The sequence below is a fragment of the Dromaius novaehollandiae genome, chromosome 1, assembly GCF_036370855.1.
Source record: "Dromaius novaehollandiae isolate bDroNov1 chromosome 1, bDroNov1.hap1, whole genome shotgun sequence".
NCBI lineage: Eukaryota > Metazoa > Chordata > Aves > Casuariiformes > Dromaiidae > Dromaius > Dromaius novaehollandiae.
In genome coordinates, this window is record NC_088098.1 from 85,195,690 (window position 1) to 85,221,356 (window position 25,667).

A 25,667-nucleotide genomic window follows, 5' to 3' on the forward strand; every position below is an offset into this window, starting at 1 on the left:
CGTGTCGTTGTCCGCGTCTCCCAGGCATATGGCGTGCGGGAAGAGGCTCCCGTTGAACTCGAGCGCCACGCATTCTACGTAGCTGACGGACCGCATCCCACCACCGACCATAGAGGCGGACCTCCTCTAGCTCGCGGCAAGGCACACTGTCCGCGCTACGACAGTGGAGACGCTAAGGCGGCCGTGTAGGTCCAAACAGAATGGAGGCGAGCGTGTGTGTGTTCGGGAGAGCGCGCACGCGCCAGAACTACGTGACAGCGCCAGCGGCGAGCGCCGTGCCAGGCTCTGGGCGGTGGCAGGGAGCCGCGCGTGCGCACCGGCCCCGCGCTGCTGCTAGCCGGGCCTGGCGCGCGGGGGCGGAGTTTCAGGAGGCAGGGAGCCCCTGCCTGCCTGCATTTTAAAAGATCTTTTTATTCCTTACAGACGGGTATAGCGCCACTCGGAGGCTAGCGCAGAGGAGGAGGCGGGGTTGTCTCATGACTTCTGAGTGCCTGCAGCAGATGACGCTAACGCCTCAGAACCGCGGCATGGCCCAGCCTGGCTCTGGAAAGCCGTGGGGCAACCAGGAAGGCTGGGGAGAAGGAAGGGCCAGTCCAGGTTCATGCTCTTGATTTGAATCTACGGATTTGTTTAAAAATGCATCTTTTTAATACTGACATGGCTGATCTCTGTCAAGTATCAGAGCAGCAGTCAGGGCTGTTAAGTGCACAGCTGTCTACCTTGACTTCCCATGTAGCTTCAGGCAAATCATTTAATAACTGTTTCCCTCTGTCAAATGTGAATGACTAAGGCATACACTGATGAGTTGCCTCTTCACAGGTTGCATAACCAAAGTGGTCAGTGGCACAACAGAAAAACAAAGTGCTTATGGCAGTGTTACCTAGTTTGATACAGAAGCACGGGTCTTGGAAAGCGTATTATCCTTTTTTTTTGCCAAATTGGAAAAATGTTTCCAAAAATCCTTAGAAGCATATAAATTCACATGGAACTTTCTCCCCAAGCTTTACAACAGCAGTATATGACTGTGCAAACCTGGCATCCCCAGATTCCCCTGCTATAGTTCAAAGTGATAGATTATTTTCTTCACATCTTATTGAACAGGTTAGTATAACACTCCCCTTTAGAAGTAGCTGTTTTCATACAAGAATACAAAATCCACTTTTGTATCTGAAATGGACAGATAATCTATCTGTCCTAGCTTTCTATAATCCTGCAGAGTAGGAAAAAAAAATCAAAAATCCCCACCTCTAGAGTAGAATGGAAACTAAGGTTTGACTAGATAACAGGATAAACAGAGCAACAAAATATGAGTCCTTCCCCCCCCCCCCCCCCCCCCAAGGCATGGAATAAAGTACTTTGGGACAAAGCAGGAATATCAATGCAGGAATCTCCTGCAAGATGGGGATCACTGAACTGGCTTTTAGCATTAGAATCACTTAAAAGTTCATAGTCCATTGGGAGTTGTAAATATTTGTCATAATTTTAACTTTCTTCTTTTCTCTAAAGACAGTTACTTTCTTCTTTTCTCTAAAGACAGTTACTTTCTTCTTTTCTCTAAAGACAGTTACTTTCTTCTTTTCTCTAAAGACAGTTACTTTCTTCTTTTCTCTAAAGACAGTTACTTTCTTCTTTTCTCTAAAGACAGTTACTTTCTTCTTTTCTCTAAAGACAGTTACTTTCTTCTTTTCTCTAAAGACAGTTACTTTCTTCTTTTCTCTAAAGACAGTTACTTTCTTCTTTTCTCTAAAGACAGTTACTTTCTGTCTGAATTCTGTTCTGAATTAATGGTGTTTTTATGGTCCTGTTTTGTAACTTGGAAGAAGAGGGTAGCAATATAAATAGAAAGTAAGTTCTATGCAGAGATTACAGACTTCTTTTTCCCCTTACACTTTCCATCATCCCACTTTCCTTTTGCAAATAAATGGGTAAATACAGTATAGGTGACTGTGGAAGTTTGCTACAGCAGTGAATGAACAACAGAAAACAGATACTGTGGCTACTGTACAGCTACATGGATGAGAAAACACTGAATGACTAGAGAACAGTTTGCTTTTAATTCTGTGCATATTCCAATAAAAACACACTGTAAGTTGTTTTCTTGAGTTTAATTGGAGCTTCATTACTCAAGCTGTGACTTCACAGTCTTCACCTTCAGCAATGTGTGAAGAGGGGGCATACAAGGAGGGTTACAACACTTAATGGAAGGTACTCCCTACTTAACAGAAGGGAAAGGGGCAAGGCCAAGCCAGAAGAACTGGGAGCAGTGATTTGTTCTTAAGTCTCATGTGAGGACTCTTGGAAAAGCTCGATTACTTAAAAGAGAATCCCCAAAACAAAAAACCCTAAGGAAATAAATTTAGAAAGCAGAACCTGGGATTAGTGTGAATTGGAACCAGAAAGAGACAAACACCAATGACAAACTGCAAAGAAAGCAAGCATAATAAATCCAGACAGAACCCAATAATAACAGAGGTTGAATGAATAAATAAAAGTCCTTAGGATTAAACCAGATTTGTGCTGCCACTGAGCTTCTTCCACAGACATGTAAAGCTGTAACTGACTGTGGCACGGTGGCCTCAGCCTCTGCTCCCCTGAAGCCACTGTCCAATCAGGTAGAAAAATAAAGGTCTAATTCACTGGAAATTTTTGTTTACAAAACTAATGGAATAGGGTTTGCATTTAAGCTTCTGTGTCAACTTCCGGCTTATCTTCAACTCCATTCTGGTCATTTTTCATTTCTGCATCTTCAGCGTGGCTGGTTTGAAGAGTATCAGCTGACTAAACAGAGAGACAAAGAAATACTCCTTTGTTATACAAAGTTGTTAAAATTTGCAAACAATACCACAAATCTTATATGGTGCCTGGTAGCCATTAGGCTACCTAGTCTCCCAAAAAGACTAAATTAAGATATTAAGAGCCTTAGCCAAGAGAAACCAAAAATTTCTTTGCATTTTTTTATGCATCTAAGAAACCAGGAGCACTTTATAAGAAGGGCTGAGCAGTGATATTGATATTAGGTGGTTATAATTCTTAATATTGCTTGCACATGCTTCTGGCATGTATATTTGCCACAATGATTTGTTAATGTGTTGTTCCACAAACTGAAATTCATTTAGAACATCTCTGCACAGAACTGTTTTTGTCCTGCTTCAACTTTAATACAGCTATTTTTCCCCTTCTCCCCTCCCTTAAGAGGGAAACACCTTCACAGCACACCTGCGCTTGGCAAGGTGCTTCTTCACAACCAAAGAAAACCCATCAAGAACTCCTCTCATCTCTGACAAGGCAGCTGTTCTAAAAACTCTCCTTGCTTGAAGATGAGCTTCTCCTTGAAGATGGGATTTCAGCTGTTACAAGGGAGTGGAAGGCAGAGAGCCATGGGCTGAGAATACCATCCCTGTTCTACAGTAGGACATTCCCTACTTTTTATGCATCCTGACCTTTTAATAATTTTAAAACACAGTAAGGGGGGGGAGGGGGGGGAGTGTCTTGTACTGCTCATGTCTCAAAGGTACTGCAAGGAAATTGCTACTCTACCTGTCAGCACCCTGAACTGTCTGTCTTACAATGAGGTTAGATAAGCACCACACCAGAGCAAGCAAGGAGATGAGTGTGCACTGTTGGGGGGGGGGGGGGGGGAGGGGGGAAGGGCAACATGGGATTGAGAGAGGAGCAGAATCATTAAACTGAATTATTACATCAGTTGCCTGCAACATGAAACTACAGCCAAAGAACATCCAGGAATCAAAAGGTCAAACTGATTTTTCTTTCATCTTTAGAAGCATTTTGTGAAGCAGAACAGCAAAGTCTCCTCTCCACAGCAAATATATTAGCTAGGAATCTTGGGCTTAAGGTAGCATAATAAACACCTTAACCTTTAAAAATTCATACTCCATGTACGTGAATATCTGAATTCAGGGAAAGGATTACTGATGCGAGAGTGGCTGTCTTGAACTCCAGTAGACTATAAGATCTGCAGATTTCAGGAATTTCAGAACCATAATCCAAATTGCTTTCTTAGGAATCAGAAGACATTTGCTAAACAAACCCTCTTGTCCAAATCTGTTGAACTTTTCTCACCAGACAAGAAGAAAAACTGCTGCAGCTAGAGTAAGGTAGTAAGATAAACTTCCCCCCACCCCCCCAAGAAAAAAACAACACAGACCTGGGGAATAAGTGTCCTTTGGTTACAGTTCCATACGCCATCTTCATATCAAACCACGAATTTGAAATAGCTCCCCCAAAACAGTGTAACCATATGCAGATCCTCAAGATCATCTGACTACTGAGAAGAATGAACCAAACTTCTGCGACCCCAAAGTACATGGGAAAATTGGAACAAGGATTGCTGTCTTCACAGTATCTCCAACAGTATGCAATGCCTATGGGCCTGCCTTTTGCAGAGAACAGGACTCTGCCAACTGTTTTTTTAGGGGCTGAGGTGTACATTTTAAAAAACATGAAGACAACCCTTCTGTACTTTTAAGTATAGTGGGTATAACTTGTTTCAGCAATCAACTCTGCCTCTTTGAGTGAAAGCTGCCTCTGAGTGAAGGATCTTGCAGTGTTCCATACTGTGGGGGAAGCCAGATTCCCAGCAGTTTTACTACGTGAAAGAAACATGAATGGCAGCACCTAATGGTTGGTGATTAAGAACTGCAAATTCACAAGTGAAGATCCCTAACAGTGAAATAAAAATACAATAACCAAATTAAAATGATCTTCCTGAGATAATTTTATTAAAGCCTTCAGTAAGTGGGGACTGCTGTGGATCTTAGGCTGCTTTAACCAGATACCTAACTACTCATGGATAATGCCACTTTCCTTGCAGAACTGGTGGGGAGTGTCTGCCTTTATGGTTTTGTTTACACTCCTCTGTGAGAAGGAGAACCAGATCCACAGAACCACTGCTATTCTTTAAAAACAAAAGACTCCAAATTAGAACCCTCAGCCCACCAAATCACCCAGCTATGGGCAATTACCCCATACCTAGTATATGACTATTTTAACAGAGTAAATAGATGAAGAATGGGATACAACTCCCATTGTCTCTGGGCTAAAAATTAATTTCAGATACATCCCATTTTGAAGGATGGGAAAGGGGGGGAAGAGGAAAAGAGGTTTGTGAAACATTTCACGTAACCCACAGTCAATTGATGCAATCTGAGATGGCTGAATTCTGTCAGAGTAGTCTCATCCATCTGAGGACAGAGGGCTCCAGGACAGACTTACTGGCACAGCAAAGCACAGGCTAAGTGACAGGAAATTGACATACCAATACCTGAATCTAGTGGTGGTTTTTTTTTTTGTTTGTTTGTTTTTAAATATTCTCTATGCATGTACTGGCAAGGCAGGGGTAAAGATCTGTGGAAATAACCTTGTGACAGGCAATCTTCTACACTGCTCAATGTTACTGAGAAAATTGAGTAAAATGTAGATACCAGATTTCTCTTGGAAGTTACAGATTTACTCAGTCTGGGGCCATCAGATTTAAAGAAAGGAGATGAACTTTTTTGGGGATAAGAGATTCTCACAGGCAACACAGGATATATCAGCTACCAAGAAACATTCAATTATAATAATAGCAGTACTTGATTACAAGTTAACTGAACTAATATTTACTAAGATTTCAGTGGAAACTTAGTAGGAAAGCCATCCATACAGTGGAATAAAAAAAAAAAAAAAAAAAAATCTTCTGATAGCCCAAAGAAATAGCTCAAGACTGTCACTTCAAAATGGATCTGTGATACTAATGTGGTTGATGCTCTCCCTCTTATATTTGTCTCCATGAGAAGCAAGACAATTCTCAAGGTTTTGCTTGGGACCATCAGTATGAGAGGCATAAAGTTGCAGCAGATAGACCACAGACACCAGAACAGACATCAGAACAATCAGTTTAAGGAGAAAAGGTGCTTCTTTCAGTTCTTGAACATCATCATGTTTGCATCTCATCACTTCAATTGCTCACGGATATTAACTGTGCTTTGCTAAAAGATTAGCTGAAATGAAGTGAAAGCATCCTGTGCAATGCAGTGCTAGGTACTGCTAGTTGTCTTGTTCAAACAAGATGGCCTGAAAAATCAGGAGAGCACTGGCTACTCCCATTTTTCAGAGGCAGCTACTTAGTGCTCTCCCATTGTGCTATTTATCTGTACTAAAAAGTAAGCTGAATACACTGAAAACCTCACAGTTCCTTGCCTAACACTTGACATCAAGCCTTGCAGTTTTCTGGAGTAGTGTCACTTACCTTGAAGTCTTTGTCTGCAAGCCTTTGGAACATGTTGGCATACATCTTTTTCTCTTTCTCATGCTGCTCCCGTATTTTTTGCTGACAAGTTATTAGTTGCACTTTGGCAGCTTTGTTACTTGGGTAAAGTTGTGTCACTTTCTGGAAATCATCCCGGGCTAATTCAAAGTCATTAACAGCCAGGTGGGCTTCTCCACGTCGGAAGAGGCCTTTTTCATTGCTGCTATCCAGTTCAAGTGCCTGCATAAACAATTATTGCAGGATTTTTTTTTTAAATAAAATCCAGCCAGATCACCAGAGACTCCCAGAAACAGGACTTTAATTCTGAAGTACGTCTCCCCTGGAATTCGGGGCTTACTAATAGAGAGGGTTGAATACAGTAGGACTTTAGACAGAGAACCAGGAAATCGGATGTTTAATCACGGTCTATTACCAGCTCTTTGGTCTTTGCCAACACCACTATCTTTGCCTTGTCTCCCCATTTCTACTTTCTAAATGCTTAAATGTTCTCAGTTAATGTAGCAGCAAGTTATTAAAAGATACTCCAAGAATAATGATGAAAATATATTGTAAAATATATGTACATTGTGTATTTGTGACTACCAAAGTACCAGCTGGTAAGACAGGCTGAACAGCATGAGGTCTGGTCTCCCTTAAATTGCTAAAGTGAGGGATAAGCTGCACAAGCAGACTGACAGAGTTTAAGAATACAAAAAACTCTTACTACCTTGTTGCAGCTCTCCAAAGCCTGGGAGTATTCCTTCAGCTTGAGATGGCACATAGCTAGATTAAGGTGGGCAGCAAGCCTCAGGCTCTTAGCTTTTGTATCATCCTCATCAGAAAGTCCTGATTCATGCTCCAGCCATGACACAATCTTCTTATACTGTAATGTTGCTCGTTTGTATTTCCCCTCCTGTAAACACAACAGTTTAAGTATCCACACAGCTCATGACAGTAACCTTTATCTGCCTCTTGCCACTTCTGCTTACCTTGAGCAATACCTCAGAGAAAGGCCAGCAGTACAGGCCAGCACTGATACTTTGCTCTGAGATCCCACCTTACATTCAACTTGAAATACAAAGGGAAAAGAGGCATTCTCAAAACATCAGGACTACCACTGCACCAGGAAGGTCACGGGAGTCTCCCAGAGAAAGCCTGTCATGAGCTGGTCAAATCTTTTAAAAGACAGCTTCTCCACACATCTGTACCCTAAATTAATGTTTCTCATTCACAGCACTATCTCATAGCAGCAACTTCAAATACTGTAACCTTGCCAATACTCAATGTACACCCCAAAGCTACCTCTAGGTACAGCATACAGCTTTGAGGGAAGGAGGGGAAAAAAAGCTAACTGTAGAGCAGCTAGTACTTGGATAGTGCAACACAGGCTATCTGAGGATACCATGAACAGCACTCTGAAATGACAAGATCATCATTACTGTAATTTACCTTGAAGTACTGAGTGCCTCTCTCCTTCACAATGCAGCTTTGTTCCAGCTTTTCTTCTGTGTTCATTTCCCAAGATTCTTTAGCCTAAACAAAAACAAAGAGTTCAAGTCAAGGATGCAACTTTGGGGGGAAATCCACGTGGCTATGCTGTTTCTCACTAACAGGTATGGTAGAGATAGGTTTGGCAAAGGAAGAGTTGTGAACTGCTACTGAAAAAGATGGAAACTGGGCTAGAGCAGAAGAGACACTGATCACAACAGACAGGGATCCAGTAAGAACAAGGGCAATTTCAGCCAAGTACTCTGTGTGTTGTCACCACAACAGCAGCTTCCGTACTTCAGATCAGAGTTCAAAAATTCATCTTTCTTATTAAAGTTCCATCAACGCCTCTTCCCCTACCTCCCAATCTGTTTGATACTTCATTCCCACCTTTTCAAAGCTTTTGAGCTTCACTTCATACTGTAGCTCTGCATCTGGAGGGATCTGAAATTTCTCCTTCCCAGCACTTCCAAAACCATAGCTGTAAGATAGAGGAAAAAACTGCTCTAAAGCTGTCCAGACAGCCATGCTTGTACATCAGAAGCTAGAGGCAAAGAAAACATGCAAGTCTGGGATGTCTACACAGCATTATTACAACGTTACAAAAATAGAAAAACAGTATTTGTTTTAATATTCACTAGTATTAACACTATAAAGACTGAGGTCTTTTTTTTTTGCTTCTCAATCTAGCAGCTAAGTAGTCTGAGCTTCAGACTTCCTGTACATCAAACTTTTGGGCCTGACCAAATCTTTAATATGGTATTAGATTAAGCTGAAAGGCTTTACAGAACACTTCTTCATTCTTGCCAGATGCCTAGTATACACTCTTCAAATATCAAAAAGATCAGAAATAGCTCACTTGGGTTTGAGATAGAACACAGATTCCTCCAATTTCTCCATTTTCTGAATTGCCTTCTCCAGACCATGAGGAAGATCATAATTGTCACCTTCTCCAATCTCAAACCGTAACTCCCGCCTGTCAAATATGCGATCTCCATATCGGCCTTCAAACTGGACTGGTAACAAAAAACAAAACAAGCCGGAGACAAATCAGAAGATATCTGTGTGGTGAGCAGCAGGTAGTACAGGCAATACAGGGAATAATAAATTCTCCATCTAAATAGTCTTTCCTTGAAAGTAGCTACCTAAGCAAGTATTAGCAACTGGAAGCACATACAGCCTCTGCTGCTAAAGCCAGTAACCCCCCCCCCCCTTTTTTTTTCCCATCTAAGTTTTCTTTTTACTCCAACAACAAATGCCAGAACTATTTGCCTTCGTTTCTCAGAAAATGAAAATACGTTATTAGACTCATCTAGCTTTTTTGGTCAGGTGAGCACCTGAGCAGATTCAGAATCTCTGGAGAGCACAAGTTCAATCCCTGCTGGAAAATTTAAACCTCTCCAGAAACAAGAGAGTGAAAGGCTACTCTAAACTGGCTCCTAAGTTACTTAGTAAGGGAATAGTTAGCCAGGTATTCGTCTCTCTCAAGGCAAAGAATTGTGGGTGGTAAAAAGGTTCTGTCCTCCCACGTGGTTAGCCCAGTTACTATTCATGTAACTGACTTACTCTCTACAAGCGCACCCTCATTGGGCTTGGAGTAGCCTTCCCCTTTCTTACGTATTCTTCGGATTATGCCACCATCTTCATCATCAGTGAGGTCCTCCCCCTTAAACTCAAACAGCTCTATCTGTGGAGGAAAGAACACACTTATATTTATTTCCATCATATCAATTCAGCAACTCATGGAATTCATTCTCCAGAGATCTTTGAAACTATAACTGTTTAGGTAGGTACGATCTTAGGCATGATGATCAAAGGTTCTGTAAGATATTAGATAGCTAAAGCTATGCAGCTACTGTGTTAAGTCAACACTAGATGGAAACAAGATGAAACGTCTTAGATTATAGTCAGACCTTTAGACACAGAGGATACTGGAGAACAAAGCCCTGAAAATGATAAATTAGAGATCTTTAATGGAAAGGACTGTGTGAGCCTAGCCTCTGAATAAAGCTTAAATGACCCACAATGCTTAAAGACTACTATGGAGAAAACTGTCCATCTTTCTCCTACAATCTGCTTTAAATAGCATTTTTGCTCATCTCTGCATGCAGAAGTAGGATTCTAACCCCTCCCCAGGAAAATGCCCTTCGAACATATGAAAAATATCCCAGAAAGCCAGAAAGGATTTGCTCACACCTGCCAATCTGAAGTGCTAATGCACTGATCATCAGCCTTCACACACTGTCATGCTAGAGTGTACTATGAGCAGAATCAGTAGTGTGATGGTATCCAAGAGGCAAAAAAAAAGTTTAAGTAATGTAAGGAAAAAAGGAGGAGGAAAAATAAATACAAATGAGATCCTTCCCTTAATGCTTCATCATACCCTCCCATCTGCAGTCAAACTCAAATCGACTTCAAAGGGCTCAGAATTGAGCCCAAACTGATTTTTTAATGCTTGTCCTGCAATATTAAAGCAAATTCAAAAACATCATTTCTGCTCAGATTTCAGCTCTTCCCAACTCATTTCTTCAACCTCCTATTCTTATGCTAGAGGACAACAGTTTCGAGACTTCTGTGCCATTCTTGCTTGCATATCTCAATACAATTACTGTTCTCATTTTAAGCCTATTGCATTTTCCCCTCTAGTCTGACCTTTGTGTATTGTGGGATCACTTCACAAAAACATCATCTCCAAAACAAAGAAACCAAGATGACTAAAATTTAGTTGCTAACAAAGAAATGTAAATAAAGCATTTTACAATTAAAAAAAAGATCTGGCCCACCTTTATTTGTTGCTGCAACAAATTGTTTGGCATTTGTAAGAGCTGATGTTAATGTAAAAGAGATGACTATCCGGCCTGAAGCTTCACATGCTCTTTGAAGTCTCTAGTGCAAACCATAGTTTGAAATGGGAGTACAGGACAAGATAGAAAAATGGTCCAGTCACAAAAGAGAAACTTGTTGTTACTGCTATGAAATTAAGAAAAAAAAAAGTTTTGCTGTTGTATGTTTGAGTAAGACAATGGTAAAAAGAGCACAAGAGATCAAGCCATTATAATCAGCATTGTTTAGACTAAGTACATTGTTTAAAAAAAAGTTCAAGGTTACTGCTGTGGAGGTTCATGACAGTGGACTTACAGATACCTAGAACGCAAAAGGAATTCGATATTCATGAGAACAAGTCCCACTTCGTATTTTGATGGATATCTAACTCAAATGATATTCAGATTTAAAAAAAAGACTGAAACAAGCTAAGTCACCTCAGGACAGCCCACTGATGACAATGTGCTTTCTTTGTAAGGCAACTCGCATACAGTTTTCTGTTTCACATGATGATGGCACCTGCACAGGAACTGTGCTTTCCTTTTACTCCTATGTTTCCTTTTTTATTATTTAAAAACAACTAAAGAAAGTGGAATCCCATGTGCCTGAGTCTTACTAGTCAAAAATCACTCATATCTAAAACTTTGGAGACTTTCTGGATACAAGTGTCTTTCCAGTTCAGGACACAACTGGCACTGATTATTGGTTCATCTGCAGGGCATTTTATCAGGAAAGGCATAAATCCATCACACAACTTCATTTCTATCTTTCTCCCTTTCCCCTTCTACCTACCACATCTTTACAGGCATAGGGATGTAAAGGGTCATGAATGAAACACTAGTTTAAACTAAAAGGTAACTAAAACACAGAAAGGTCAGGCTGGCATCATTAAAAAATCCTAGTAAGAACTAAAAAAATCCTGACATCCTATTCCCCTGCTCTAATACCCTACAGAAAATGGTTCCTTCTTTTTAGAAGGTGACTTTGAAACACCCTTCCAGCCTCAAAACCAGGGTATTAGTAGGCAAGTGCTAATACTTATTTTAGCTTATATATGTAAAATCTGCATTGACTGAATAGGCTCAGTAGGTAGTTAACTGAAAAGGTAAAGTGTCCTTTAAGTGGTAAGACAGTAAATTCCATACTGACTTAAGCAAAGTTCTTATTTATGTAGGACGGCCTTCTTTCCACATTCATGCAAAGTTAATGCAGTACAGGGAGAGGGAGATGAGAAAAAGCTTCTGCTGACCAAAGTATCGCTTAGCACCAGAACATTTACACTAGCAGGGAAAGTGCTTAGAATCAGTGGACAAGAAGCAGCAGGTTTGAAGTTAATGAGGGGGGGAAGGAAAAAGTTTGGTCTCAAAAAATCAAGAAGTAATGTTTCTCATAAGCACTTCTGCATTATAAGTTTACATCGTACATATGTTGTAATTTTATATTCTACATGAATAAGAAAATTATAGATGAATATAATTTAGATCTCATATCACATTATATAATTACTTGTTCCAAATAATTATTTGTTCTGCATCTTCCCATTCATAAATCAGAGCTATGACTATACAAATTACTTCTGAGACTGAATTATTTTAATGCTACTTCTCATTTTGCACAAGTTAGCTATAAAGAAGGCTTTTCACCTCAACTGAAAGGCAATTCATGTTGGAATTTTCAGCCCACAAAGCTAAACAGGTGGTTTACTGAACTGTTAGCTCATAATGCTATAGAGTGGGCCAATTTAATCTAGGGCTGCATCGGATCAACTCAGTACTTCTCAGCAGTACTCAGAAGAAAAATCCCTTGCTGCAATTGCACTTCTATTCATCAAAACTTAGGTATCATCTATTGTTGTAGGACAACCAAGTAGCATCTTGTGTGCTACTAAGCTGTTAGGAGTGCTTTATTATGCAGCCAGGCAGTCAAGGTAGAAAGTCTGAGCTTTGAGACAGCATGCAGGGACAGCACAGCAAGCAGGAGAACAAGAGCTGTTTTTAATCTCCCCTTTCAATCTGGTCCTGTGTTATACTTAGTATTGCTTACCTTGGTTTAAAGCGCAGAGAACTGTGCATTCCAGCATGTGTGTAGCTCAATCAAATACAAATGAACTGTGACTATCTTTAGATTTATAAGAAATTCTGTTTTTAAGATGAGGTTCACAAGTCACTCTTCAGTTAACTGCACAAATAATATTAAATTTTGCATACCTGAAATAAGCAAGTGCTCATCCCTTGGGGGCCTGGGATACTACCTTCTGGCAGTATTTTTTGAATCCTTCCACAAGAAATACATCTCTAATGCTATTACTCACAAATTCATGGAAAAATGAAATAAAAGTACAAGTATCCAACACTGATTACTTTACCCTTAATAGATGCTCATCATTTCCATTTAAACTGGCTTCCAACCCCTACTCCAAGAGCTGTATCTACCTTCCTCAGTCTTTGGATAAAACAATCTCAGAGCAATCAAGCAGAACTCAAGAACCTTCCCTCATGTGCCTAAAGGAAGCACCTTAAAAGTGTAAGTCCATTCCACTGGTTAAGTACTTAAAAACCATACTTTAGAAGTCCATCCTCCTCCTCTCGAGACCAATTAATTTTGAAGCATGTTTTGGAAAACGGAATCATTTCAAAAATGAGAAAAATATATCCTCCCAGAACACTGTACAAGCTGTTTGTCAGGGCATGCTCCAGGAGAGCTTTGGTATTATCCTCCAACTATGAGAAGACAAACACAGGTCTCAGCATTCTGAGAAACTACTCTACTGAAGCAATATGCAAGAGACAACTGCTATTTCCACTCCCCTTGGCAGAGAAGGCACCTGGCATGGTTCCCTGAAAAGTAGCCTCCCCAGTAGAGGACAGAATTTAAGAAACACTTATCCTAACCAGCTCCATGCTTACTAAGATGCTAAGCTGACACCCAGGGCTCAACTCTGAGGAGCCAAACTCTTCATGTGAATTGTAAAACTAGTGTTACCCAGACACCAAACTCAAGACTGCTGGATCTGTCACAGGGCCAAGTATGTTCAAATGAGCTTGTGACAGCAAGATTGATCAATGAAGCCTGGAGCCACAGAAAGACTTTGCTAATCACCATGCAACCTGAATTTGAACAACTGTTTTTATAGCATTTCAAGGATTCCTAAAACATTCTGGTCTTATACAAAAGAGACTTCATACTTTCATTGCTGTTCAAATATACTATATGTTTTAGCAGTTTACACAGGGTAGTTACCTTTATTCTTGAGCAGCTCATAAAAGATTGTGTTAGTGTTACCAAACTCCCCCCCAAAACAAAACAAGAAATAAATGAGAAAAATGCTAACCACCACCCCCCCCCCGCCCCCGCACATATATATGAAAAATATGACTGAGGACACTAATTGCTTTTTCTGTTGTTGAAATAAAGTTTAAAATAAGTATGGTTATTTTGAGTCTTACAAAATGAAAACAATTAAAAATTGTGGTTTTTTCCCCGACTACTTCAAAACCTTAGCCTGAGAGTCTTCCACTGCAAGTTTTCAGCCAGCCGGTTAAAAATACAAAGCCTAGGGAATCTGCAGGCTTCTAAAGCACCCATAAAAACAGAAGAAAAACAAGCCTATGAGCAGACAGTTGTATTTACTCATGCATTAGGTGAAATCACTATATATACAGCTCTCCAACTCTGGTGAAAAATATTTAACAGCCTGCCTTTTTACACCTTTGTTCAACCTTCCTTTTCCTATAGTGAATCATTTTATAATTGCAAGATTAAACCTAAGAAAGGGAAACATTCAAATATTTTTAAAACTCCAGAATAAGGGAACCTGAGACCTTCCATATCAGTAGTACATCTGTGTTTTGCACCCCCTTCCCTAGTGGATATTTTCTTTTTTTTCTTGAAAACCTAACACTCCTGTTTAAAAACACACTTAGACCTTCTGTGATGTAGGATCTACCATAAAACAAGACATCATGCTGTCCAATACCAACTTGTATTGCCAGATTTTAGCATTAGCAGATTTACAACCACAACGTGCAATGTCACTCCACACTACTTTAACTTCATTAGAACTTACACACCTATTAATGGCTGCTGTCACAGAAAACATGGGGAAGGACAAACCTTTGGCCTGACCCAGTACAGTTCTAATTGTTTGCTCCTCCAGCCTCTTGCTCCAAAAATACAAGATTGACTACCTGGGAGAACAGGCTAACATTCATATCCAGCTATTAACTGATGATCCTGAATTTTGAGACACAAGAATTATTCTGTACTGATTTTATTAAAAGGAACTGTTCAGCTACAATCTTTCTAAATAATGAAATAACAGGTTAACTACGTGTTGCATAGCATATTACATCACACATTTTCTACAGTAAGACACTTTTGTTGTAACTGTTTTTGAAGTGTACAGTTTTAGTGACTGTCTCCCACTTACCTCAAAAATCAGCGTAGCATTGGGAGGTATCTTTGGGGGGCTCCCAGCAGAGCCATAGGCGTATTCTGGCTTACATGTAATCCGACAGATTTCTCCAACCTTCATAGTTGCCACGGCAATGTCCCATGCTTTGATCACCTCACCTATGCAAGTCAGATTTCAACTGCATGATTGTTAGGCACATAGGAAAGTCATCATCAGCTGTGAAGCTTGGCGTCATCACTTTTCGTACACAAAACTTAAGAATCTGCCAGACAGAGCAAAAGTACTGAAGGATTTGATGGCACTCACTCTCGTTTGCATTTTAAATCCTAATCAAGTTATGAAGCTATCAGGGGATCCAAATGTGAAGTTTCTTAAAATTTCTTCATTCTGAATATAGTGATTCTTTTCCACCCCCTACATTCTTGTCTATAGAGAACAGAAGTCATTTGAACACAGACCGTATCTGAAGTGCCTGGCACAATCTCAAGTGCTAGAAAATAACAATAAACTTTTTGAAGAAGAAGGTCTTAGGGTGAGAGATTGCCTGCTCATATTTTGAAAGCAATCCAAAACAACAGTCTTTTCTCTCTGTACTTTTATCACTTGGCAAAGACTAGCATGAGCAGTAACTAAAAGTTACATATACTTGTAACAGAAGGGGAAAGGAAAGGGGAAGACACATTCTTTGTAAAGCCAAAAATGAACAGAAGTAACAAAATTCTCTCATTCAAGTTCTCCTACTTGCTGCTCCTTTCAACTCCATCAAGTAGCCCATGTATTAACCTTGTATTAATTGGTATCCTTCATATCACCCCATTTCAGTATACTACAGAATTCATCCCCAAATAGAAAAAGCACCAGGTCGACACTTGCCAGGGGGAATCAGGAAATTGAATAGTAAGATTTGTCACACTAAGGATGTTTGGCTTTTTGCATCCTAGAAATAAGGCTTTTGATGATGAAGGGGTATACTTTGATATTCAGATTTCGATTAACTTGAAAGTTCAAGGAAAGAGGGAGTAGATTGCCTCATTCTTCAGCTGCAGTTGACAGCTGCCCCAGTACGCTCTGTCCCAGTAACTGGTCATAATAAAGCATATTTAAATGAGACTTCTGCCAAAAAATGATCAATAAAATGCACATGCTGGCTATTTAACTAACATTTATCAGTACATTTCAGGGTGAATTCCCATGAAGGTGAGTTTGCTTCCCTTAGAGTCCTTTGTCTGAGGTCCTCTGAATTCTGCACAAACCTCATGCAGTGGCTATATATTTTTTCTGATTCAGAAAGTTCTCAAAGCAGTTCTGATTGGGCCATTCTAAGAGAAGAAACCTTACATTTTGAGAACAAGTTAAAATAGCAACTTTAACATACAAAGGAGCCACACATGCAGGGAATCCTCATCTCAGTATCAAGACTAATCAACATCAAACATTACCTTTCCCCAAGTCAAATGAAAACTTGTCTCTCCTGTCCAGACTGGAGTCAAACTTCATGCCATCAAGAAGCCATCCTGTATAATGGACAGTCACTTTATCACCTATCATTGGGGACTCTGTCCCACTGCCTTCTCTCTTGATAACCTGACCAAAAAAAAAAACCAAACAAACAGTAAGTGACACAGTAAGTTTCACTAAGTGAAAACTAAGTCTGCCAACTGGACATTAATTCCATTTACTTAGGTGTACACATTATCATCTTCAATTGAAAAGAGATTTGCAGGTTAACTGGAAGTACTTTACAGTTTAATAGTGTTGCAAATGCATGGACACTCAAGATATCTCTGCTGTGATATGAGAACTTGAATAGCCACAGTTGGCACTAGCTTAGAGATCTCCGCATCTATAGTTAGCAATGTCACTTATCCTTCCTCAGCAAATTTTAGATGTTTGTGAAATGCAGATAAAGCCATAGGCAAGTTTTTTGCTTTATTTGCTTATGGTACTTTCCTCACCAACACTGTACCATTACCCCAATCTCCCATGTTCTACACAAAGCATTTTAACAAGGAAAATGGACCAGTTCCTTGTTAGAATAGATGCTGCATGCAAGGAATTTGGGATCCTTGAGGGTTACTCTATAGTTTAATAAAGGTAACAGTTTCACCCCAACACAGGTTAGTTCTAGCAGCTAACAGAGTAATATTCAGGAACTGTAATACTAATTTTGACACCCCACAACCGTAACATGGATTGTCAGCAGCCCTGTTTTACATATAAAACTGCAAGGATTTGACATTCTTTGCAAAAGGTGCTACAGGAAAAAGACCAGCATCAACTAAGTCTACGCTGTAGAAAAGAAAGCAAGTTTATCCAGCCTCTCTGGTATTCATTTAAAACATATATAAATATAGAAAAAAATGCGCATTTCTCTCATGCAACATGGACACGAGGCCTTGCCAGTAACAGGATTTATAAAGTTCAAGTTCTAGTTTTCTCCACTACTGACTGAAACCTTCTGGCTCCTAGCCGAAGCTTGGCATTACTTTAGCTAGGCAAAAGGGAATTAATGGAGGACCTTATTTGTTTACCTCTAGGCATACCTGGAAAACATCACCATGTTGGTAAAAGATAGATGTTTATGCAAGTATACAGAAACAAGGGTGGGTGTATCCCCTCCCCCTAAAAAAAAGCATAGAGATATACCTCCATGCTTTTATACCGATCACATGTTTGCACTGAAGGAAGCACCCCCTTGGGACCCTCACTCCCAAATTGCAACTTCCTGCAACCAATCACTGCCAGAATCTCCTATTTTGTGCCCCCCTCCCGACTATGTTAGTGAAATTCTAGGACCCTCAGCATGAAACAGAGGCAAATGTGAACAGCTTCTGTCAGAAGCTGTCTTAACAGAAGCTGTCAGCAGCTTATGTCTTAACAAGCTGAAAGTATCTCAGTAGAGGTAGAAGAGAAGTTACATCTGCTCAGTTACCTGCAGGCAGAAGGCTCAATATAATGACAGATGCCTTACCTAACTATACCATCCCCTCGCCCTGCATAACCTGAATGCTACAGCAGTTCTTAATGCTACAGAACTAAGACAATTTATTTTTTTTCCCCCACAGAAGACAATTCAAGTTACCACTGTAACTGAAAGTGATGAGTAAACAGAGACATTTGAAACTAATGAGAACCTGGTAACCAATTTGAACTATATCATACTTAAATTTAAGAGAAGAAAAAAGAATCCAAATTGTTAGGAGAGACTAGTAGTTTTAAGATAGCCAACCTGAAATCATTTTCAAATAACTGCATTTAATGAGAACTTGCTAAGCTCTTTTGAATGCCAGGTTCTTCAACTGTCATATCGACTTAGACAACATGAAAGTCATTAATATCTTATTCTCAGTATTTATATAATGTTATTCTTTCACATTTTATTTGTTTTGGAGAGGAATCAAGTTTCTTTTTTTACCATATACTCAGGATTTCCAATATGGTAACCCATTTCCCTTTCAAATGAAGAATCCTACTTTTTCTGTTCATATTGGGATTGCAAACCTCATTTCTATTTCTAAACGAATGCTTACATTAGAAATGATGCAAACACATTCACCACCACCAGGTAAAAACCTCCGGATACTATCCTGATATGAAACTGATGAACAAATCAAGACTTTCCTGGAATCAGTGAAATATACAAGATTGGTGTAGACTAGTTCAGAGCTAGACCCTTGGTTTCTGTAGGTGTATCCTGCATTTTTACAAAAAATAAAAAGCACACTGGCTGGAACTTCATGACCTCTACATTCTTTTATACCTCATCAGTTCAAAGTTTCACCTTTCCTCAGTTCTCTTGCCAGTGTTTTCCTTTTTTATTACCTGGTTCTCCTCTATCATCAAAAGGTGCATAATACATGGAGTAGGAAGACAAGCATTGTAACATTGCATTTTACAATATTCAGGGACTGAGATGACAGACCAGCAGGTAGCTTCTTGGGCAGTCATGTATGTGAGAACTCTAACTCGATACTGTGCCATACATGAAACCTAGAAACCCTCACCAAAATGTATTAGCAGAAACATGGGTAAGTTAGGGTATAGGAACCATGTACATATCTTCAGTCTAGTCCTCAACATCTTTCCTGGAAGTAGAGGCAGTGCCCCAAAGACAAGTCTTGCTAAAGCCAGAATTTTGCCTTTACTGTCCTGCTGTTCTTCTTCTTTGTAACATAATTGGTCTGAAATTTCTCTGAATTAAAAGGAAAAAAAAAGGAAAACTTCTAGTGATTGTTGTCAAAGTTTCTAGAGGGACTAAAGAAGCTTCTAGAGATTGGGAAATAAGAATTTTTAGAGAAAAGAGGAAGTTAATGCAACTCCCCCCTCACTCATATGAATTCTGCCACTCCTACCAACTGACTTGCAAGTAGAGAAGAAAGAAGCCAGGCTACTGGTATGCTGAATACATGGGAAAAACTGATCACAACTAGCTCTGCAGTCCGCCCTACTAACAACCTCACTCACAGCTTGTTAATAGCTAGTTTTTTCCCATGAAATGGAACAAACAGCAGCCTTTTTGGCTCTTGCCACAGAGATGGAGACTACATTTACTTCAGGACCAAGTGTAAATAGCGCTATCTGACATTTAAGAAACTGCTCCAAGATGGAGAGCCCTTTTTTCAGATTCTTAAGGCCAGGTTCGCAGAGCACCACTGCTTTATACCAACTGATGAATGCAAAATATACATTATACTGTTCCAAGTTTTTGTTTTTTTTTTTTTAAACGTCTCTGTCCCCGAGAATACATGCTGTGAGGAAAAAACCCCCCAACACCCTCCAAAACATGCAAGCAGTGGTGACAGAAGCACACTCTGGGAGAGCAGCAAAGGCACACAACTTTCTGATCGCCTCCTCACCCACATACGTGCTGGGCAGCAACCTAAACGTAGCGAGCAACGTCTGCTCCTCGCAATCCGTTTTAACCTTCCCAGCTGGAGGCCAAAAGCCCGGTTCGGCACCAGCACAGCACCTCCCTGCCGGTAAGGGGAGCGCCCGCTGGCCGCTCCGAAAAGCGCCGCCCGCTGCAGCCGCGCAAGCCCGCGCGCACGTGGCTGCGCGCGCAAGGCGGGGCGTCCTCCCGCCCGCTGTCCCGCTGCGGCATGGCTAATATTTAACTGCAAGGGCCGCATGAGTCTCCCGGGCGGCGGGTAGCCAGGTAACAGCCGTGCCCTTAGGGAAAGGAGGAAGGAAGGGGAAAAAGAGGGATCATGCAGCCCGACAAGCGCCGGGGCGACGGGCAGGGGGAAAGCGCGGGCGCTCAGGGGTCCCCGGGTTGCCGCGCCAGGCCGGCAGCCTGCGCCTCGTCCACGAAACCCTCCCGCCGGCCCCACAAGCCAGGGCCGAGAACGGTGCCGAGCAGTCGCCGGCTTACCTTGAGAACGCCCTCATCACACTTAGGGGTGATGTCCACCCCCTCCAGGGGGGCCCCGTCCGCCTTCATCTCCTCCGCCGTCATCCTGCCTGCCGCTGCCACCGCTGCGGAGGTGAGGCGGATCGACGCGGGGGTCCGCAGCGGCCTCGGCTCTCGCTCGCCCGCTGGCTGCGGTGGCGCGCGGCTCCCGCGCTGGCCGGCTCGCGCCCTGGCTGCGGCGGCGCGCGGAGAACGCGGGCAGGCGCGCGCCTTCTGCGCTTCTACCTCTGTCGCAGCGCCGGCCCGGAGGTCGATGGGGAGGGGGAGGAGACAGGAGAGGGGGAGGGGGAGGAGGGGCCGAGAAGTTTCTAGAGAGGTACCGAGAGGGTTTAAAAAGCCCGAGCGCGCCAGGGGCTGAGAGGAAAGTACTCATTGGGCGCCTGAGCGCGAAAACAGTTACGCGCGCGCCCGCGGGGGGGGGGAGGGGGAATCGCGTAGTGGGTGCACAGAAGCGCTGTCACCAGCGCACAGCTATTCTTTTTTCTGCCACGTATTTCTAGATTTACGTGAAAGCACAAATAGGTACAAAGCAAAGTGCCTTCTCAGAAGCGGTAGTGGGAGTAGTTTGCACATCCCATGGCTTGCCGGGCTGGGGAATCCCGTTAGAAAACTACATGCTTAAAAATAAAACTATTTGAGCCAGGAAAGGTGGAAGCAGGCTTAGTGTGCTTCTGACACAAGTTCTGTGGCTAAGAATTACCTGTGAGTGTAAAACGTTTGTAACTCTTGCCACTGGTTTTGTGCCTTGACCCACTCCCAGACTGTTTGGCATTGTTGCAGATTTGCATTTATTAAAAAAATCCGCTTTGAAAATGAAAATCTTTAGTACAAGCGTAGTGGAATTAGCAAACCAGATTCTGCGCTTATCTGTATCAGCACAAAGATTGTGTGCTGTGTGCTACCTTCAGCCAAAGTATCTGCCACTTGCAATGATGTAACATCAGACCAGGATCCTGTCTGGCAATTTTGACAAATTAGTAAAACAAAAGCTGGAGTTTTACAACGTTGAACTTTCTACTGCAAGCCATTAATGCCTGGTTCCCTGAACTACAGTGTGCAACTCTGCGTGCTTCCCCCTCCGCGCGGTCCGTGAGAGTTCTGAAGTTGCTGTCCTGCTCCCGACCCTTCTTGAACTTTCTTTTCCCCTTCCTTCTCTCACTTTCTCGACGCGCCCTGGGCGGCGGTTGGGGGTGGGCGCTGCCGCCAAAAGCGCGCTGCCTGCCCCACAGCGGCCCCTGCTGCCTGCGCCCGGCGCACAGCGGCGGCGGTGCGGCCCCCAACCGCCGCCGCCGCCCCCAAGCGCCGCCTCCCGCCGGCGCCGAGCGGGCTGCCGTGCGGCGGCGCGACCTCAGTAAGAGCTGGTTCTGACTGGGAACGCCCGTGTGGCGTGCACGGGCCTCAGAGGCGAGGAAAAGACAGACAGCTCCGTATTTTGTGCTTTTTGCTTTTGCTTTTTCAACGTGATGTTTGACCTTTCGATGGCAAAAGGCAGCGCTGAGGGTGGGTGGGAAGAGGCTCGCAGACAGATGCTCGGTGTTTCCGGAGTTGGTTTTCCAGTCCCCACTGCCACCTCAGGGCATTGGTCCGTGTGGTTCAGACCCCCCCAACCACTAGTTTGGAAGGGATGCCTAGGAAGGCTGCAGGGGAGTGGGCAGCAGTGTGTGCAGTTGGTCTGTGAGCAGGCATGCTGTGTCTGTCCTGGTTCTGCAGGGAGCCAGGAGTTGCTCTGTGCCAATATAAAACTACATGTGTGCACAGTACACAAAGACTTCAGCACCCTTAGATTGGCTCTGCCAGTGGTAAAGGAAAACAGTGGAAAGAGCCTAAATAAAGAGCCTAGTGCAAACTGCAAAATCAACAGGTTTCCCCTGTAAAAAAGCATGCTTTTCAGCTGGAAGCAAACACGCTTTGATGCAGTTTCAATCTGAGGAGTAAGTGGGGGTGAGGGTAAGAGAGAAAGAAAAGACTGGTTTCTGGGTGAAATTTCCAGCTGCAGTCAACTCTCAGTTTCCCATGGATGAGTTATTTAGATTGCAGATTAAATCTGTGGAAGACGCATAGCTGTTTCTGTGCATGCCAGCCTAGACCTTGACACTCTGGGGAGCATGGAGAAGCATCAAATCTGGTTCAGCTCCAGCAAGTCTAGTAGGTCTTGTTAGCTGAGGCACAGCAGAAACGTGGAGATTCTTCATCTGTCCGCTGACTGATGAGTCTATACTGCACTGGGTTGGCAGTCAGCACTAACACACAGGTCCTCTGCACTCCCGAATCATCAGGTCCCTGACCTCTCCTTTTACCTAGATTTTCTCATATCATGCTCTATGCTGATTTAAATTTTTTTGCTGTATGCAAAGAAGTTTGAGTCGCCCCTGTCTTTTAAGCCTCTTTTAAAGTGTCCTTTAAGGTTTGTTTATATTACCATGGCATTGGAAAAGACCCAGAGTGTCATATGAGAGGCCTGTTTTCGGAAGATACACAGTTGAGGCATCTGATAGTTTTGAAAGTAAAGACAGTACCTACGCAAGGGAGAGAATTCAAAAGAAAGGTTTCAGAGCTTGAGGGGCATGATTAATAGCGATGAAAATGAAAATTTTGGCAATAGATTCCAGGCAGACTGAAAGACAAATAAGGTGACAAGATAGCAGAGAGTAGCCTGGGCTGTCAAGTGTCCCCAGAACAACTAGTTGCAGAAAGACTCTGGAACAGCCTCCCAACAGGTCAAGCCTAGCTAATGTTGGTTTGCAACTTGCTACTTTTGTGAATAGGTTTGTGTAAAGATTTGTCAGAGATCATAAGGTTTGGACAAAAAGCCATGAAAAGATAGGCATAGTATAACACAGCTGGGCTGTAGCCTGTTGGAAAATATGATTTAAGAGATCAAGGATAGCTTGTGATACTTCTGCTTGTTGCATAAAATATAATGATGCCTATTAAGGAGGAAACTGTCAAATCTATTTGATTCACACACTTTTTTGTTGCTTTCATTGGTATGACCCTTGAAGTACACAGCAGAGCACAAACTTTCTTCAGGGGAACCCTACGCTGTTAGTGTATGTAATATCTGTGTCAGGCCACTCAGGGTATCAGCCACTGCCCTCCAGCCAAGTTACACCCTATGTGCTCTTCATTCACAGGTGTTTGAAGAGCCCAGAGCTTGAGAAGCTTCCACTGCAGCTTCACCGAGATGTCCCAGTATCCCTGCTTTCCCTCACTCCTGGCAGTACCTAACGTAACAAGTCCCGTGTTGTCTTTTTAGTTGAGGAGAAGAGATGAAGTCAGTGTTCCTCCTTACCCTTTACTGCATCACTGCAGACTATAGCAGGTTGGCGTGACCCCCAATCAAAAAGCATTAGACACAGGCCTCTCATGCGTTCCTTTTCAAATATAAACAGTGGTGTTACACTTATCCCTCACTTTAAAACCCAGCAAAATTTAAAGAGAAATAATCAGAGCTGTGACTTAACAGGCATGCAAATGAGGCCCAACCCCTCCAACGTGCAGGAATGGAAGGGCTCTGGATCTGCAGTTCCCAATGATTTTGAAGCTGCTCTTCTACTTGTTCACCAACAGATGTTAGCACTTTTGAAAAATACAGGCCACAGGACTTGTATTCTTTTAAATTTTCTGATAAAGTTATTATTTTTTCTCCTGTGCTTCTACACATGACTACTTTCTGTTTAGCATTGTCTGTGAATTCCGTTTATGTGATAGGTGCTGCCCTTTTTTAGAACACAGATACAGATTAAAAAGACTAAGGTTAGCACTTTCTTGTATAGACATTTCTTCTGATTCAGTATATCACTGTCATCACCGATCATAGTCTATGAGCCTATTTTCAGTTCATAGGATGCTAGTCAAATATATTTGAATTAAGATTTTAATTATCATTCCAAATGAAATGCAAAGTTATTTTATCCAAACAAATACAATCAGCTGCTTTCATTTTGTTCTTTCCTTTTGAGGTTTTATCTTTAAAAAGCAATTAAAATTGCTTGGCAGATGTATGTTTAGACACTCAGGTTTTCTATTTCTTTGCATGGTAGCCAGTGAGTACACCCTAATGGATGCATGCTAACGTCACCAGAAAGGATCGGCAATTCCTGGTTCTTTCATTAAAACACAGCAGTATTTTACTAAGCTTGGAAATTGTAGTGTTTTGTAATCTACTGCTGTAAAGTGCCATAGAAAACTGCTGTCAATAATTACAAATGGGTGATTGTTTGGTTGATTCTAATGTGTTCATACTAAAAATGGTACTGCATTTGTTTTTAATCAGTTTTCTAGTAACTCCAGCACAGTAATTGTAAAAAAAAAAAAAAAAGAAAAGAAAAGAAAAGTGAATTGCTTTCTTGACTTAGAATGTCTTTGATAACCTGATTCTGTCAATTTATGTGGATTAAATTTTTTCCCCACCTGGCTTTTATCACCAGCCACCTTTGGAAGGTATACATTGTTGGAGGTTTTTGTGATGTTTTTCTTGGTGAATCCAGCTTTTAATTGTTGCTTTAGATTCATTATTAATTTTACAACTTCACCTACTTTTTCTCTGGCCCTTACTTTCCCCTTGATATATTTATCTTTGTTTTTTTGACATTGTTAAGTAACATAAGAGGGCTTTCTTTATTTTTTTCTAACTTATCTTTCCCATGCAAGCTTCTGTTAATTCTGTTTATTCTTTCCTGCTTGGTTGCCTCCAACTTCTCCATCTCCTATAGATGCGGTCTTTACAGTTTTGATAAGCTCTTTGGGAAAGGCTGTTGCCCAAGTTTAGGTATTGTATTCTTGTTTGTGTTCAGTCTGTTGCACCTGAATTGTAGTGCTCTTTCTCACCATCTTTGTTGCACATTGGTTGGTCTTTAAGTTTCATGGCTTGCTGTTGTAGTCTACCCTGCTGGTGGCTTCATGGTGCTTATGCTTTCACAGGTGTTGAGGGGGGATGGAGAAGCATGTGAACACAACTGGGATGTGCAGTCCAGAAAGTCATTGTTCCCATCTTCAGGGAAGCACAGGTTTGAGCCCATTCTCAAGTATCACCAGTTACTCTGAATGCTGTTCATATGTGAGCACACATTGGGCATAGGCTGAGATTGAGGTCTAGACCCACTGACAGGGCAAAGCATGAGCATGTAAGTGCCCTAACGTCAGCCCAGGCTATCATCTGTGTGCTTAAGCCAGCTCTTGAGCCCACTTACTCTTGATGTATAGACATGGGTTTTCTTTATATGAATATGAAATAGAACTTTCAAGTGCATTTTCAGTTTTTGCATATGTTAAATTCACGCTCA

General features: G+C 41.8%; 3 protein-coding genes and 1 long non-coding RNA gene across 9 annotated transcripts in view; 2 read left to right on the forward strand and 2 right to left on the reverse strand.

The window, feature by feature from the left end:
• Positions 1–323, reverse strand: part of ITFG2 (integrin alpha FG-GAP repeat containing 2) — a 29,093-nt gene extending 28,770 nt beyond the window's left edge. For 2 of the 4 annotated variants that reach the window (XM_064518222.1, XM_026112612.2), the window contains exon 1: positions 1–323. In XM_064518222.1, coding sequence (XP_064374292.1) covers positions 1–111 — 111 coding nt within the window. In that variant the 5' untranslated portion in view covers positions 112–323. The other 2 variants (XM_026112611.2, XM_026112610.2) reach the window with 2 other exon arrangements.
• On the forward strand, positions 52–2,093 carry LOC135329552 (uncharacterized). Its single transcript, XR_010391044.1, has 2 exons — positions 52–185; positions 424–2,093. It is a non-coding gene; the product is annotated as an uncharacterized LOC135329552 (long non-coding RNA).
• FKBP4 (FKBP prolyl isomerase 4) lies at positions 2,032–20,655 on the reverse strand. 2 transcript variants are annotated; one of them, XM_026112621.2, is made up of 10 exons: positions 20,344–20,653; positions 16,412–16,556; positions 14,988–15,130; positions 9,302–9,422; positions 8,595–8,751; positions 8,126–8,216; positions 7,697–7,780; positions 6,975–7,160; positions 6,248–6,487; positions 2,032–2,778 (listed from the first exon to the last, which is right to left on the reverse strand). In XM_026112621.2, exons 1-10 carry the CDS (start codon positions 20,425–20,427, stop codon positions 2,680–2,682), a joined length of 1,350 nt encoding a protein of 449 aa, XP_025968406.2. In that variant the 5' UTR covers positions 20,428–20,653; the 3' UTR covers positions 2,032–2,679. The 2 variants fall into 2 exon arrangements, with proteins under 2 accessions (XP_025968406.2, XP_064374305.1); XM_064518235.1 differs by lacking the exon at positions 6,248–6,487 and having other exon boundaries at positions 20,344–20,655.
• Positions 19,978–25,667, forward strand: part of TCAF2 (TRPM8 channel associated factor 2) — a 25,322-nt gene continuing 19,632 nt past the window's right edge. Inside the window, exon 1 of one of the 2 annotated variants that reach the window (XM_026112619.2) lies at positions 19,978–20,127. The gene's annotated coding sequence lies outside the window, so the exon portion shown is untranslated. Of the gene's footprint in view, positions 20,128–25,048; positions 25,392–25,667 lie in introns of those variants that run through there. The other variant, XM_064518192.1, reaches the window with a different exon arrangement.

What these genes read in the sequence shown, in the direction of transcription:
- FKBP4 (XM_026112621.2), bottom strand. Translation starts at nt 20,427, where the DNA reads ATGACGGCGGAGGAGATGAAGGCGGACGGGGCCCCCCTGGAGGGGGTG. An exon ending in TTCATTTGACTTGGGGAAAG is followed by an intron (nt 15,131 to 16,411) that starts GTAATGTTTGAT and finishes TGACTTGCATAG; the next exon opens with GTGAGGTGATCAAAGCATGG. An exon ending in TTGCAGACAAAGACTTCAAG is followed by an intron (nt 2,779 to 6,247) that starts GTAAGTGACACT and finishes CTCTCTGTTTAG; the next exon opens with TCAGCTGATACTCTTCAAAC.